General features: G+C 36.0%; 1 protein-coding gene across 1 annotated transcript in view; it reads right to left on the bottom strand.

Annotated features, from left to right (window-relative positions):
• LOC150095256 (uncharacterized) overlaps positions 1-17015 on the bottom strand; it is a 500251-nt gene that overhangs the window by 461477 nt on the left and 21759 nt on the right. The window contains exon 4 of the mRNA XM_090410231.1: positions 7067-7208. Coding sequence (XP_090266357.1) covers positions 7067-7208 — 142 coding nt within the window. The remainder of the gene's footprint in view (positions 1-7066; positions 7209-17015) is intronic.

The raw sequence follows: 17015 nt of genomic DNA, 5'->3' as shown, positions 1-17015 counted from the left end.
CAGCTCATCAACTCACTTGGTTGTTGAAAAATACCTTGACGAGCAGAGACAAGCAAGTTATTGTACCTCTGTACCGAGCCTTGATAAGACCTCATCTCGATTACTGTGCCCAGATTTGATCACCTCGGTTCCTTCTTGATGGGGAGGAGGTGGAGAGGATCCAGAGGCGAGTGACTAAGATGATAACAGGTCTATGGAATGAACCATATGAGAACAGGTTGAAGATTTGTGGGTTGCAGAAACTAGTTGATAGGTGGAAAAGGGGAGATATGATTGAGACATTCAAATTGCTAAAGGGATTCTATAGGATTAATTCAGAGGATATTTTTGAGATCAGGACTGGTGGTGGGAGAACTAGGGGACACCTATGGAAGCTGGCCAAGAGTGTGGTTAGCAGGGGTGTTAGAGCTGGGCTCTTTACTTTTAGAGTGGTAAATGAGTGGAATAAGCTGCCAGAGTCTGTTGTGGGTGCTATGACGGTGAACGAGTTCAAGACAAGGTATGATAGATACTGTGAGAATGTAATCGCATAGTTGTGTGGACATGATGTTCAGGGCCTCCCTCGATGAGTCTAAGGACTCCTGAAGTCGCCCGAAACAACAACAATAATAATAATAATAATAAGTATTTTGGATGTATGGGAAATGAGACTTAATGTTCTAAAATCCTTGCCCTTCACTGTATTACTTTTCTTTGGTATAGGTATAAATATTAAGGTCATAAAATCTTTGGTTAGTTCTCCTTTGTTATAAATTTAATTTATTATTTTGGTTATTTCTTCAATTCCTTTCTTCTGAAGTTGTTTCAGGAATTCTGCAGGTATTTCATCTATTCCTTCTGCCTTTCCACATTTTAGTTCTTTAATGGCCATTTCTACTTCTGTCTTCAAAATCTGGCCTAGATCATCTTCATTTACCTTCTTTATATCTTCTAATGGCAACTCATTTGGTCTATTTTCCTTGTCATATAGATATTCAATGTACTCCTTCCATCTCATTAGGATTTTATCTTCTTCAATTATGATTTCTCCATTCTTATTTTCTATGCCTGTAGCTCGATTTCCATTTCTCTTGTGATTTATGCTTCTTGCTCTTTCATATAAAAGATCATACCTTCCCACTCTTTCATAATTTTCCATTTCTTCATATTGTTTTTTAAGCCAATCTTCTCTACTTCTTTCTGCTTCCCTTCTCAATTTGTCATTCAGGGTTCTATATTGTATTTTCCCTTCTGGGGTGTCTTTATTTTTCCATTTTCTTCTTTCTTCCATTAGAGAAATCATCTCATTAGTTGTCCAAGGTTTTTTTTTTTATTCTTTTAGCTCTTACATATCCAATTTCTTCTTCTGCGATCTCCTTTATTTTCTCTTTAACTTGTTCCCATTTATTTCTGGATCTTCAGTTCTGACAAAACTTGTTTCCTCCAATTCTTTCCAAATTCCTTGGTATTTTTTAATTTCTCTTAGTTCCATTTTTTCCTTTTCATAGCTACTTTTATTTTCTTTAGTTTCACATTTTTAGTTTCACGCCCTGGTTTTCTTTTTCCTAATACTGTACTTATACCTCTATAATTTTTAGGTGACAAGCCACTACCACTGGGCTACGTATTCTCTTTAATTATTTATTTTACTCAAAGCGTATGCAATTCAGGAACATAATACATTGTAGTCAGTTGCTTCGTTGCTTTGGATGTATTAGTCAATCAAGATTTTAAAAAGGAAACAATCACGAATATAACTTCGCAAAGAATTTTAAAAATATTCCTACGTACAAACATAACTTATCAGCGCGGTGTACTATGCAGGTTACCAAGATAATGAAGGGGGAAAAAAAAGTTAATTCAATAACGTTTCTGTTGTAGAATATTTCAATTTGAAAAAAAAAAAGGAAAAAAAATCGAAATCTAAGCTATGAACATATGAAGACGATATACACTGTATATGTGTTAATAGTTATGCATATAACTATTAACACATATACTGGGGAGAGCTATCAGGAGTAGGGCAGGTGCTGTGGCTTTGTATTTCAATTTCCTTTGTGGCTTTGTATTTGTCTTGAATACATTCAGCCAGTGTATTCAAGAGGACTTGAATACACTGGCTGAATGGGTAAATAAGTGGGGATCTCATTGAAATGTTGCAAAGTGTAAGGTTTTGAATGAATGAATTTGAGAAGCAGACATGGGACATAAGAGTATAAAATCGGTGAAAATATCTTGGAAGAGGTAGAGGAGATTGGAGATCTGAGAGTAATTGTGCACAAGGACCTAAATTTTCGTGAATATGTTGCTAAAATTGTGAGGACAGCCAGGGCTGTCCCCATGAGTAAGAGACGCCTTTGTTCAAAGTTATATTTCAGTGGCCCCATAAAATAGAATTTGCAAATTAAAATGAAATGGCGCCTATCTTGAACAGGCACCTTTGTGGGGGGCACAACCTACATGGGAAGGCCCTGAGGACAGCACAGCGGATAATTGGATTGCGGAGGACACTGACTTGTAGAAGTAAGGATGTTATGGTTCCCTTGTATAAGGCTTTGATCAGGCCACATATGGATTACTGTACATTTGGTTTACAAAAATATGAAGATGTATTGAAAAATGTCCAGAGACGATTGACTAAGGTGGTTTCTGGAATGTTGAGTATGAAGACAGATTGCAGAAATTGATGGGTAAAAGGAGGAGAGGAGATATGATTGAGACATATAAGCTGTTTAAGTCATTAAGCGCTGTTATGATCGAGACATATAAGTGTTAAGAGATTATTACCAGATTAATGTCAAAGAGGTTTTGCACAAAATGGTTGAAGATTGGGAGAGAACGAAAGGTCATCCCTGGAAGTTGTGCAAGGAGAATGTGAGCAAGAGGGTGAGCAGTTGGATTTTTTGCATGGAGAGCGGTGAGTGATTGGAATGCATTAAGGCGTGGTATGATAAGCTGTGTGTGTGTGTGTATATGTGTGTGTGTAACAGTGAGTCTTTGACTCCACTGAGGTTTATTATTATGTACTAAATACGATATGTTCTAAATATTTATATATCAATATATTAAAATAAAAGACCTTAAGATAGTAGTAGCACTTTTCTCCCATCAGCTAGGGTTTTCCTTTCTAGTCAGTCGGTCAGAGAACACACACAGTTAACAAACAAAACTACAATGCCGTCTAGTAGATCGTATCGTGCAAATGACAGATTTTTTTTTTTTATTTACTGTTCGTTGGTTATGGATTATATAACTCAGAAACCGTACTCTAGAAACCAAAACAAGCTACTTCTTTTCTTGAGGTTTTCAAAAATAAAATTGTTGTCTCACACCAGGTGGTGTGAATCATCTAACGCCTAAGACTTCCAGCATTACATCATATTTCTCTTGTCATTGAATATATACCAACAAGAGTAATGTAATATTTGACAGGAAACTTTCGACCAGTGAGTAACTAGAAAAAAAATGAGCATTTTTAATGATAAATAACTACAGTAAAAAAAAAAAAAAAAACTTTTATATTGTGGCTTTTTTTAAGGTAAATATATAACAAAAATGTAAAGTCGACAAACATAAACTAAAACATTACTAACACTAAACAAATCTATGTAGGAATTGTTACAATATAAATCATAGAAACACGCGGATAGTGGGAGATGGCATGAGTTAGCTTTTTTTTCAGCTTGTTTGCAGATGAAGGATGATTGGACAGTTTAAGTCACCTATGAAAGGTTATGATAAGCGGTCCTGGCATCTTTATTATATTCGAACCTAAGTTCGGATGTAATTTAAAAGTGAAAAGCAAAATAAAATTAAAATCATTATTTCGTATGGTTTAAAAATGTAGAAACGTATATAATGCAAGATTTTCGATTTTTAAAATTTATAATAGCTAATCGTCTAATGCATTCTACTCCCATGTGAGTAAGCAAAATTCCTTTAACCTTTTTGGATATTTGTAGATATATTTTTTTATAGCCACAATTTACCCTTACCATCACAAATAACTAAGCCCATGCCTACTGTTGATTCTAGTGCCACTGTACAAGAGTACAGCAGATTTCTTACAGGCACTTAAAAATTATAGACATAAACACAAGATTATTTTAATATTTGCCAAATATTTCAGTCTGAAAATAACAGACTATCTTCATTGACTAAATAAGAACAGGTTTTTAACAAGGTGGAATACCAACGATTGATCATTCAAAAGTAGAACGAGCCGCGTGATGTTACATTGCTAAGCATTAAAGAGAGGAAAAATTTCATCAGAGTGATGATTAAATTATAGGTATTAATTCACAATTTCATATAATAATCTTAATTTATAAATAACATTAGACTAATGTAGGAATTAAAAGTCTCAATTTGAAAAAAAAATGTGTTATCCGGATTAAACCTTCCCATATTTTTGATAAGAATATACAGTCATTTTGATTCAAGTTGGGGCGTTGAAGTAAGGCCTCAGCACTCTCTTTGAACAGGCGTTCAAATTTAAAGTGACATCTGTGTAGAAGGCGAGTCTTGGACCAGAGCATGTTGTGGCTTGGCTCTATCCCGTGCTGAGCCAATCCAGACTTATCGGATTTGTTGTGCTGAATGTAGGATTGATGTTCTTGAATTCTTTTTTCTACAGAGCGACCTGTTTGCCCAAAGTAGGACAGATTGCAGTTACAAGGAACTTGATACACACCAGGCAGAGACATAGTTGAGCGTTTATCTTTAGAAGAGGGGAAATAGGTGGATATTTTGTTAATAGGTAAATAAGTGGCTGTTAAATCATATTTCTTCAGAATTCTTGAAATTGGTTCTGAAATCCTGGAAATATATGGAATAGGAACTCGACATACTGAATCTTTGTGGTTGTGGATTTGATTGTAGGAATCGAACAGATGTTGTGTACTTTTTTCGAAGAAGCCATTTAATTTCATGTGATGTTTGATAGTTGAAAGTTCTTTCTGTAATTCATGAGAAGTTGAACAATAGTTCTAGCTCGTCGGATTAAACATTTTATGATTCCTGTTTTGATTCGCAAGACTTCCTAGATTTTATGGTCTACCTAAAATTCACAAGACAGATATTCCTCTTCGTCCTATAGTGGACTCTACTGATTCACCTACTTATCGCATAGCCAAATATTTAGCGAAATGATTAAAATCACATATAGGCAAATCAAGCTCTTTTTTGAAAAACTCTTCGGAGTTCCTGAATAAATTAAAAAAATATCTCATTACAACCTACTGATTTTCTGGTGAGCTTCGTGGTAGAATCTCTATTTACTAATGTTCCTCTCAAACAGACTTTACAATTACTTGCTGACATCTTCCCACAAGATATTATAAAATTATTTGATTTCGTGATGCACTCTGGATATTTCTTGTGTCAAAACAAATTCTACAACCAATTAGAAGGAACGGCCATGGGAAGTCGACTTTCACCTACTCTAACCAACTTTTATTTGGAACATCTAGAAGACGTCCTGTTTTCATCTATATTCCCTCAACCATCCTTTTGGGTGAGATATATAGACGACATCTTTTCAATGTGGCCTCATAACAGAGATTCCTTACTTTCCTTTTTAGCCAGAATCAATTCCTTACATCCTCGTATTAAGTTTACCATGGAGATTGAAAAAGACAAGTTAACCTTTTTAGACGTCCTCCTCATCCATTCACCTTCAGGAATTCTAACAACAACAGTATACAGAAAACCCACTTTTACTAGATGTCATATTCTCAAACAATCTGCTCATCATCCTTATGAAAAAACAGGAATCATAAAATGTTTAATCTGACGAGCTAGAACTAATTGTTCAACTTCTCATGAATTAATTAGGATAACAAGATAAAATGTTTAATCAGGATAACAACAACAAAAAAAATCAGCTAAACCCTTTTTATTCCCGTATATAGGGAGTAGGCGAGGCCGTTTAGCCTTATCTCACTTATGGAGACTGAGTGGGCAGTTCAATCTCCACTGGTACCATATCAGAGATAGCTAGCCCAAGACTATCACTAATTAATTAGTGATAGTCTTGGGCTAGCTATCTAAACCGCCATCTCGTGGTCCCTAACTCTAACATTCGTATTTAATGTCTGAATTAATATGGGTTCTATGGTCGATTTTCTTGAGTTTACGGGACGAAAAACTCGAGTTTCCGAGAGAAAAAACTCGCTTGCCCGTGCCAGAGATCGACTGACTAGGGAACCGGTTGAAAAAAGGCTTAGAAAAATTTCTTCTAGTAGCGGACTAGATTGGAAACCAAGAAGTCTTCCTTCGTGCGATCAAGTGCTGTGGTATGCAAACGCCACATCCGCTGAGCAGGATAACACATTATTATTATTTTTTTAAAATTGAGACTTTTAATTCCTATATTAGTCTAATGCTATTTATAAATTAAGATTATTATATGAAATTTTGAATTAATACCTATAATTTAATCATCACTCTGATGAAATTTACTTATCTTTAATGCTTAGCAATGTAACATCACGCGGCTCGTTCTGCTTTTGAATGATCAATTGTTGATATTCCACCTTGTTAAAAACTGTTCCTATTTAGTCAATGAAGATAGTCTGTTATTTTCAGACTGAAATATTTGGCAAATAATAAAATAATCTTGTGTTTACGTGCCTATAATTGTTAATCATAATGTCACAAGTGTCTCTAAAGAGTAAAATTTTTACAGACACTTGTATCGTTGCCAAGCCGTGCATGCGCACTTCCTTTTACCTGACAGACTGGTTTGTTTGGATTTACAGCTGCGTCACGTCTAATAAGGCCAGTATATTATGTTTGTTAATTGGTTGCATTCACTTTTCTTTCTTTCTTTTTTTTTTTTTTTTTTTTTTTTGTGGCTGGGTTGTCTGTGCAAATGAAAAAACAAAGTTCCTAGAGGGAAAAAACTGTTATCTCCGTATGATGCTGGCTTTCCTAGCAGACGTCACGAATAATAAATGTGAAATTAATATTTATATTATTGAAGAATAATATAAATATTATATTATTTATATTTTATAATTATATAAAATCTATATTATAAAAAGAGAAATAGTGAGCATTTCATTAATAGAAATAAATCGCTTACTTTCGTTTATTTCTTCAATAATCACAAATTCCTTTTCGTCATCGTAATAATAATAGTCGAGGGTTCTTCCATCAAACATTGCGGTAACATGTCCTACTTCTTCAACAGCATTAAAATATTCTTGTATGTATGTACTTTCATTCTATACAAAAATAAGAATAAATATCAGAAAACTTACTTATTGTTTAATGGAATGTACTTTAATGATTCAGCACCTTGATGAAAATAGAAAATGTAAGTAATAATGATGAAATTATTCATTTTATGGCCTTTTGATAAATTAGTTTCATATTTTTAGAATTGAGTATATTTTGCTAGTACCTATAGAAGTATATAAGTCTCTCTCTCTCTCTCTCTCTCTCTCTCTCTCTCTCTCTATATATATATATATATATATATATATATATATATATATATATAAAGTTTTTTACCTTGGGTATAATATATGTTAAAGATACCAAGTTATTTTAAATATAAACCTGGTTTTATTTACTCCATTTTCCAAGTAAGCAAACAGACAAGTCAGTCAAGTTTGCACCTGCAAGTGTTGCAAGTCTAACTGATCCTGTACGTAGTGCAAGACCAAGGCAACTCGTGGTAAAGGCAGTTTAAGCTGTGATCACTGTTCTTAATATTTACCCTTAATGCAAAGCACATCTCCTGGAGAAGATGTGCTTTGCATTAAGGGTAAATACAGTAGAACTCAGTTATAACGATCACGGTTACAGCGAATTCACGTTTATAACGAATAATTTTGAAGGTATATTTGAATTACATTTGATTTAATGCATGTATTTCACGTTTATTACGAATTCGTTTCACGGGAATAACGAACGAATAATACACGTTAGTCGTTCCTTTACTGACATTTCGTACGTACGCATTTTCTGGTTGTGGAAAAATGTCGGGAGTCAAACGGAAAATTTTATCGGTTTCCGAAAAAGTAGAAATTATACGGGAGGTGGAAAGTGGCCAATCACATCTGACAGTAGCAAAGACGTATGGTTTATCCCCATCTACAATATCAACAATTTGGAGCGAGTTGACTCTGAAAGCGTTTGAAAACAATTTATCGAAGTGTAAAAAACTTAAAAAGTGTGATAAAAGTGACGTTAACCAGGCACTTCTTTCGTTGTTTAAAGTTCAAAGAACCGCTGGCTTACCTATTAGCGGACCAATTTTGAAAGTTCAAGTCAAAAAATTTGCTGTTCAACTTGGTTATGGCGATTTTAAATGCAACAATTGGTAGATTGATCGCTTTAAGAACAGAAACAATATTGTCTACGCAAAAGTAAGTGGCGAGGCGTTGTCCATTGACAAAAACGTTGTTTCTGACTGGATCAAGAATGTATGGCCGGACATCAAACGAAGGTATGGATACAACAACATTTATAATGCAGACGAAGCAGGTTTTTTTTAATAATTTAACGCCCGATAAAACTTTTCAATTTAAAAACGAAAAGTGCATTGGCGGAAGACTTATCAAAAATAGACTCAGTTTTAGTTTGTGCGAACATGACCGGTAGCGATAAAAGAAAGCTTCTTGTAATTGGAAAATCGGCAAAGCCTAGATGCTTTAAAAACATAAAGAAACTTCCCGTTGATTATACAGTGAATAAGAAGGCCTGGATGACATCTTCAATTTTCGAAAATGATATTCGCAAGTGGGATAAAACTCTTCGCAGTGAAAACCGGAAAAAAATTTGTTATTGATAGACAACTGTCCTGCCCATCCTGTAGTGGTTAATTTAAGAAATATAAAACTTGTTTTTTTTATCATCGAATGTGACATCTGTCTTGCAACCACTTGATCAAGGCGTAATTAGATGTTTTAAACACATTTTCGTTGTCTGTTAGGCTTGGAACTGATAGAACGCAGAGAAAAATCCGTGGAAAATGCTTATGCTTACGACTCGAAGATTGAGTATACTTCACCCAATACGTTTAATGAGTGATGCTTGGAATTTGGTGTCATCATCTACGATACAAAACTGTTTTAAGAAAGCCGGTCTTGCGGAATACGAGTGCAAATCTGAAGAAGATGAAGAGGATAACTTACCGTTATCAGCGTGGTTAAAAGCGCGAAACTTGAACAATTTTGAAACGTGCGCAGAGACTGATAATTTTATAGACATTGATAATGGCGTCGCAACTTCGGGTATACCGACAGACGCTGACATCTTAAAACAAACCTCTCATACACCAGAAGAAGATAATAGTAGTAGTGACTCCGAGGAAGAAAATAGCAATGATGAGAAAATCGTTACCTGGTGCAAAGCAGAAAGTGCTTTACATATTTTAACAAGATTTATTGAATCGCGATCTGTAAGTTCAGACGACACATTCAAGCATCTTAGTGGTATAAGGAACAATTTCAAACGTATGAAATATGCGTCTTGTGCAAAGCAAAGCGCGCTTGATGATTTTTTATGTAAAAATGTGAAGTTTTAAAAATAAATTTTTGTTCTTTAGATGTATGTATGCACATATGTATTTATGTTACCCAATATACCTATGCTGAGAAAAATCTGAAAACATTTTTAATTCGCTCAAATTGTGACCTTCTTGGATATAACGAATAACGGTTATTATGAACAAATATATGCGGTCCCGTGGAATTCGTTATAACCGAGTTCTACTGTATTAAGAATAGTGATCAGAGCTTATTCTACCTTTACCACGAGTTGCCTTGAGCTTGCACTACGTACAGGACCAGCTAGACTTGCAACACTTGCAGGAGCAAACTTGACTGACTTATCTGTTTGCTTACTTGGAAAATGGAGTAAATAAAACCAGGTTTATATTTAAAATAACTTGGCATCTTTAACACACACACACACATATATAATATATATATATACTATCTACCGATAGCTGTCCGGACACTTTAGCAATTTACAATTGATACCAGCAGAGAGCCTGTGTAGCTCGGTAGAAGTGTAGTGGATTCTGACCAGAGCAGGCGTGTTTAGTGGAGTTCCGCGTTTTGAGTGTTTAGTGCTTTCGGGTGGGGCGTAAGCCGATTATATATGCTAACGCCTCGCGATCGCTAATCGCTTCATTCCCAGAAAGATGCCTAATGTCGCGGGTACATTCAGTAATTATACGGTACATGGTATGACCGCTGCTAATGAAAAGTCCGGCCAAATAAACGGTCAGAAGAAAACTTTATTGGAAAAACCTACAAGCCCTTCCATGGAGACCAACGTGGATATCTTGTTATCTATAAACCTACCTGAAGAGCTAGATTGGACTAAAGTCTGCATACTACAGTGCGACCCAAATAGCGTACCATACACCGAGGAAGACATAATTGAAATCTTCAAAACCAAGGTAAGAGGCTCCGATGTTTGGCATCTCGGTGTCCTCAAATTTAATTATATTTTTGTTATTCGTTTTAAGTCCCTTACTGTAAAAGTCATTTGTAAATCTTAAAGAACTACATGTCTGTAAACTAAAATGTAAAATTATATCCATTGCCAAAAATCGTAAAATTGATATTATCATACACTAGTTATCCCCTCCCCCCAAAAAATCCCAAACAGACTTGTGTCAATGCACTTTGAGAAATTCGGAAAAATCGAGTGCATTGAACACGTAACCAGTAACACCAGGGACAAAGAGTGGGCACATGTCCTTTCTAATAAAAGCAAGGTAACCATCACACTGAATGAAGGGACCAAAACAGAAGAAATACCTTATGCTATAAAGGTACAAAAAATGTCGGGATTAGTCATCATCCCAGGACGTCCCCCTGCATGCTTTCGATGCAGAAAGATTGGCCATTTAAGAAAAGACTGCAATGCACCGAAATGTGAGCAGTGTAATCGAATTGGCTATAACATGAAAGAATGTCATGAGCAGACATACGCTTCCATGTTAGCAAAACGAACGGCCGTGGACCAGCCAAACATACAAAATGAGCTGGAAAAAGCAGATGATGTTCAAGAAAATAGCGCCTGCTTAGAAGTAAACGAGGAAAATACCTCCGAAAATAGCAAAAAAGTACCATCAAAATCAAGCAAGCTGCAAGAAGAGGGAACACCCTGTGCAACCTCTGAAGAAGATAGAGAGGATATCGCAGAAGTTAAGGAAAATGCCGAAAAGGATGAAGATAAAATGCAAGAAGATGAATCACCTTGCATATCCTCTCAGAAACAAAACTGTAGAGAGGACAATGCAGAAAAAAAAAAAAAAAAAGAATGATGAAAAGCAGCCTACAAGTCCGGAAAATCTGGGGGGAGGGGGCGAAGCCCAAATGCATTCACTCCAGTGAGAAGGAACAAAATGAAATTTACGTAAAAGGAAAAAGAGATAAAGATAAAGTAAAACCTCAGAGAGGAAAGATCTGCCAATGTCAAAAAAAAAAAAAAAAAAAAAACGAAGAAACTAATCAATATAGTGAGCATTAATTGCAATGGGTTAAACAGCAAGCAGTCACAGAAATTATTAAGAAACACGATACATCACAACCACACAGACATTGTAATGCTACAAGATACAAGACTACATACAGACTCAGAAACAGAAAGAAAGTATCACAGAAGCCTGCAGTCTCATTACTACATCGTTGGCGAGCCAGCACAAGGTAATGGGATTGCAGGTTTATCAACACTCATCGGAAAAAGAAGCAACATACAAATAATATCACACAGCACCATAATAGAACACAGAGCGCTCGAGGTTGAAATAGCCTGTGGAGACCAAATAGTATCGTTAATCAACATATACGGCCCAACTGAACACAACTACAAAAAAAACATTTCTGGGATACACTTGAAAATAAAATGATAAACATAAAAAAATATCATAGCCGCCGGGGATATGAACTTCATAGAAAATGACAAATTAGACAGGGAAATTAAAAACATTTGAAAAAAAAAATAACTTCACACACATAATCCAGCGATGTCTTATAAAGGCACATTTCCCATACCATATCCTACACGGAGGGAATATACTTACTTTCCCCCCACCACCACCACCACCAATGCCTCGCGGCTAGACAGAATATACATAAGCCAGCATCTCAAGTCCACTGTAAAGGAAGTTTGCCACGCACCACTAACTTTTAGTGACCACCATTTGGTCAAGGCCAAACTGTCCCGTGAGACCTTAGACAGCAACACATACACAAGCAGAAATTACCCGCTATGGAAACATAATAACACCATTATTAACACAGAACAATTTACATCGGAAATTAAACAAAAACTAGATGATATAAAAAAAAAATAACAAATTCAAAATGCAATTAAAAAAAGCCGCCATAAAGATAGGGAACAAAAAAAAAAAAAAAAATACAACACAAACAAAGAAAAACTAAACATAATCAAAGAACTAATACAGAGATACAACACAGACAGAACACTCCCAGAAAATAAAATAGCAATTAAAGCATACAAAGCGAAACTAACACAAACTGAAACAAAAGAGGCTGAATTAAAACAATGGAACAAGATGAAGGAAGAACCAAAGCTGCGTGGCTCTTTGAAGAACAAAAAAAAAAAAAAAAAAAAAAAAAAAAGTGGTATTTAATAAAATAACACACGAGGGGAAAGAAATCGAAGGAGATGCAAACCTCCTTCGATTCTTTCACTCACAGTACACAAATACATTCTCTGAAAAAGAATATGACGAAACAGAAACACAACACTTCTTGAAATAATTTCCAAGACTCACAGACCAAAAAGCTGAAAACATAGACTCACCAATCACGCCATCAGAATGCAAGAAAATCATAAAATCCCTATCATTACACAAATCCCCAGGACCCGACGGCCTCACTGCAGAATTCTACAAAGCCTATTACCCACTGTTTGAGACACTATTTGTAAAAATGCTGTCCGAAATACACAATTCGGAGAGCATCCCGGGTTATTTCAACCTCGGCTACATAGCATTAATACCAAAAAAAAAAAAGAAAAACACAACAAACAACGAAGTGACACAATGGAGAGGAATCACACCCCTCAATACGGACTAAAAGATTTTAAGTAAAATTATTTCTGAAAGAATGCAGAGACACATACACAGGATCATATCCAAATCCCAAACCTGCGGAATAAAACGCCAAAAAATAGAGGATACTACCCCACAAATTCGATGTATATACGAGCACTACCAGGCAACAACAGCCATGCCTACTGGTAGGTTTCGACATTGAAAAGCCCTTCGACTCAGTAAATCACCAATACTTAAATGATATCCTCAAAGCCGCAGGGTTTGGGAAAAAATTTCAAAATCTGATCTCAAATATCTACACCACAGCAGAGTCACGCCTGATCATAAACAAAAAACTGTCTGCACCAGTCAAACTTTAATGCTCGGTCAGACAGGGAGACAGTCTCTCCATGATTCTCTTTGGCCTCGCCTTAGAACCGGTTTTACAAGAAATTCAAAACATCCTGGCATAGCAGGCACTCACATAGGAGGTGAAGGAAAACCAAAAGTGCTCGCTTACGCCGACGATGTGACACTAACCGTAACTATTGCAGAGTCCTTCACACCACTTACAACATACTCAAAAAACTTGAAAAAGCGTCAGCACTCAAAGTAAACCTTCACAAGTGCCATGTAATATTCGTCGGCAGGTGGGTAAAAAGGCCACCCATGCCGAACGGCATAAAAATAAACGACCACTTACCACTTCTGGGAATCATCATAGGGGAACAAATCCAACACACCACACAATGGGAGCCTTGCACATACAAAAATAACCAATAAGATTACACAGATGAGACATAGACAACTATCACTAACAAGTAAAGCTAAAATTTGCAATCAATACTTACTCTCAAAGATATGATACTTCATAAACAACTTCAACTACAACGGTAAAGAAGTAGACAGAATACACAGAGAGTGCGCAAAATTCATCTGGGGATCCCGATACGAGCCCATTCGAAGATCCACAATATTCCACGACATTGAGGCTGGAGGACTCGGCTTAATAAACGTCCACCTAAAAACTCTAAGTGCGAGAGCGAAATTCATGGAGAGAGCTTACACAGAGGAAAATGCGTGGTGTGCATATATACTACACTATATGCAGAAGTTAATGCCCGACAAAGTAATATGTTCCCTTCCGCATTCGAGTGGTAAAACACCAAAAATGTTCCACGAAATCGCGGAAGGTTACAACTTTATTAATAAATACATAGGAATAAACGAATTTTTGAAGATGAGACCTAAAGCTGCACACATCAAACTCACATGCACAGTTATACCACCACCACAACACCAGGAGATTGAAAGAGCGACATTAAGACTATCAAACGCACTTAAAAAAGCCTTCAGTCTGCCCATAAACCCCAAATTAAAAACCTTCTACTACAAAGTACACCACGCTTGTTTGCTCACAAAAATATGGTGCACAGCGAAAGGGATCCCGTTTCAAGGCCCCGCCACATGTCAATTTTGTCCCCAATCAGAAACACTTTATCACTTAATGATGTATTGCCCACACACCTCCCGAATATGGAACACCGTTCAAACACTCATAAAACACAAAGAACCCATAACAGAACACACATTATTCTGGTTAAACGAAGGTACCATTAACACAACTAAAGCAATCATCATCATAAAAACCATGTACTCGATATGGACATACAGATGCGACAAAATTTACGGAAGGGAAACAGGACCAGACATACTCAGGAAAATAAACAACATATTAAAAGACACAATCACAGATACCATAAACAGAAACAAAATAACTAAACACCAATGGTGGTAAATGGGTCTCATCTCAGAATTCGAAGAACAACTGCAGATCATAGAAATAAAAGACCCACCATAAATACAAAACTTAAAACAAAGCCATACAAAACTTCTTGTAGAACGCGAAGAAATAAAATAAGTATACATAAGTAAAAGAAACACATATAATATACTTTCTCATTAAGCTGTATAACCACGTGTATATTAATTGCTTTATACTATAATTGGTTGTTGCCTTGTGTATAATAATGGTCAATTATGGAGATTGTAGTTTAGTTTTATGTTTCAAAAAGAGGTTACCTGTCTCCCTAAACTTTCTTAAAATCACATTAACAGTATACCAACCAAAAGCACTCATTGGCAATTTGTCTTTGAGTCATGGATGTGTGCAGAGAAAGACTACATATTTTGAACGCTTTCTTGGAGATCTATCCATTTTATAGCTATACAAAATGAATACGAGGGTGGTCTGAAAAGTTCTTAGCCTAACATCAACATACAGCTGCAATCACCTCTTGATTCGAAGAAAAACGCTGACCAGCGAGGAAGAGGTTTAGTTTTGGGAGAGATAGAATTCAGAGGAAGCCAAATCTGGGGAATAGGGTGGATGTTCCAACAAATTATAGTGCAGATTCCTTAATTTTCCCATTGCCAAGACACCTTTGTGGGCAGGTGCATTGTCCTGATGAAAGATGAATTTTTTTCTTCTGCAAATAGGTATTTTCTCACGAATTTGTTAGTCTAGTTTGGTTAAAAGATCGGAATAATATTCCCTGGTCATTGTTTTACCCTTTTCAAGATAATTAATAAATAAAATGCCTTTAACTTCCCAAAACACCGATGCCATGACCTTTCCTGCTGATGAACCGACTTTGTCTTCTTTATCACTTAACAACCGGTTTTTGTCCATTGTTTTGACTGCTGTTTGGATTCTTGTGTGTGCTGGTGAATCCAAGTCTCATCCATAGTAATAAATCGACGCACAAAATCAGTTTTATTCTTGTTAAAACGCTTCAAACATTGTTCAGAGATTTTCATGCGCGTACATTTTTGATATGCTGTGAGCAAGCGCGGTACTCATCTTGGGCAAAGCTTTTTCATTTGCAATTCTTCATGCAAAATATATCTTACGCGTTCTTTTGAAATGCCTATAGTGCAGATCCCCTCATCAATTTCACGCACTTTGACTCGCCGGTCATTCAATACCATACCGTGCACTTGATCAATGATTTCTAGTGTTGTTACACTTTTTGGACGTCCTTCACGTGGATCATCTTCAAGATTGGTATGGCCACGTTTAAACTCCGCAGACCATTTCTTAATTGTCGAAAACAAAGGAGAAGAATGCACATAAACTTTTATGAACTTCGAATGAATTTCTTTTGGCGTTAAACCTTCTTTTACAGAGTTTTATAACCTCACGATACTCAATTTTATCCATTTCAAGGGATACAGACAACACTTTTGCTTCAGACAGCTGTATAAAACAAACTACTTGATAGAATGATTTGCAATTTCACATGGATGGTTATGACAGATGTACCAACATAGAAAAAAAATCTTGCCGATAGTGTTGCCATCTATGGTCGAATCCAAGAACTTTTCATTCCATCCTCCATTACACTATTAAAAAGGCACAGCACTATTAGAAATATCGTAATAGACAGTTAAAATATGTAGAACTCAACTAAAATAGTGAGCTAAAACGAAAACTGAAAACAGTAAACTGTAACCAAATCCAAAATTGTTATGATCTGAAAGAAAAACCAAACGAAAACCAAGAACCTGACGAAAATTCGGCTTGTTTTGTGAGAAAGACCGGGTTCGATTCCCGTCAGTGATGTGAGGATCCTTTATCTCTACTTTTTCAAATAATAGTGAGTTATCCGGTCTCATAAGGAGGTAGGGGGTTTTCACCTGGAAACCAGGCTTTTTGTACCCCAGAACAGCACTAACAACCTTATCACAACTAACAACCATAAGATGACAATGGAATTGGATAATGGAAATGGCTACATCGTGGTACTGCTGGACTTGGAAAAGACATTTGAGAGGATATCACATGTAACTCTGTTATGCAAAGTACAACAAATGTGGATGGACATGAAACTGGTGATTAGATAAAAGGATACTGCCAGGATTACTATATCATCTGCATATTTGATGTGGTTGATGCTTCCATTTATATTTATCCCTGGTTCATTGGAGATTTCTTTGCAAATTT

This window comes from Typopeltis vanoorti, chromosome 20, assembly GCF_054136105.1.
Source record: "Typopeltis vanoorti isolate ZY-2024b chromosome 20, IOZ_Tvanoo_1.0, whole genome shotgun sequence".
Taxonomy (NCBI): domain Eukaryota; kingdom Metazoa; phylum Arthropoda; class Arachnida; order Uropygi; family Thelyphonidae; genus Typopeltis; species Typopeltis vanoorti.
The sequence above is the reverse complement of the archived record's forward strand: the minus strand, read 5'-3'. Positions and strand labels throughout refer to the sequence as shown.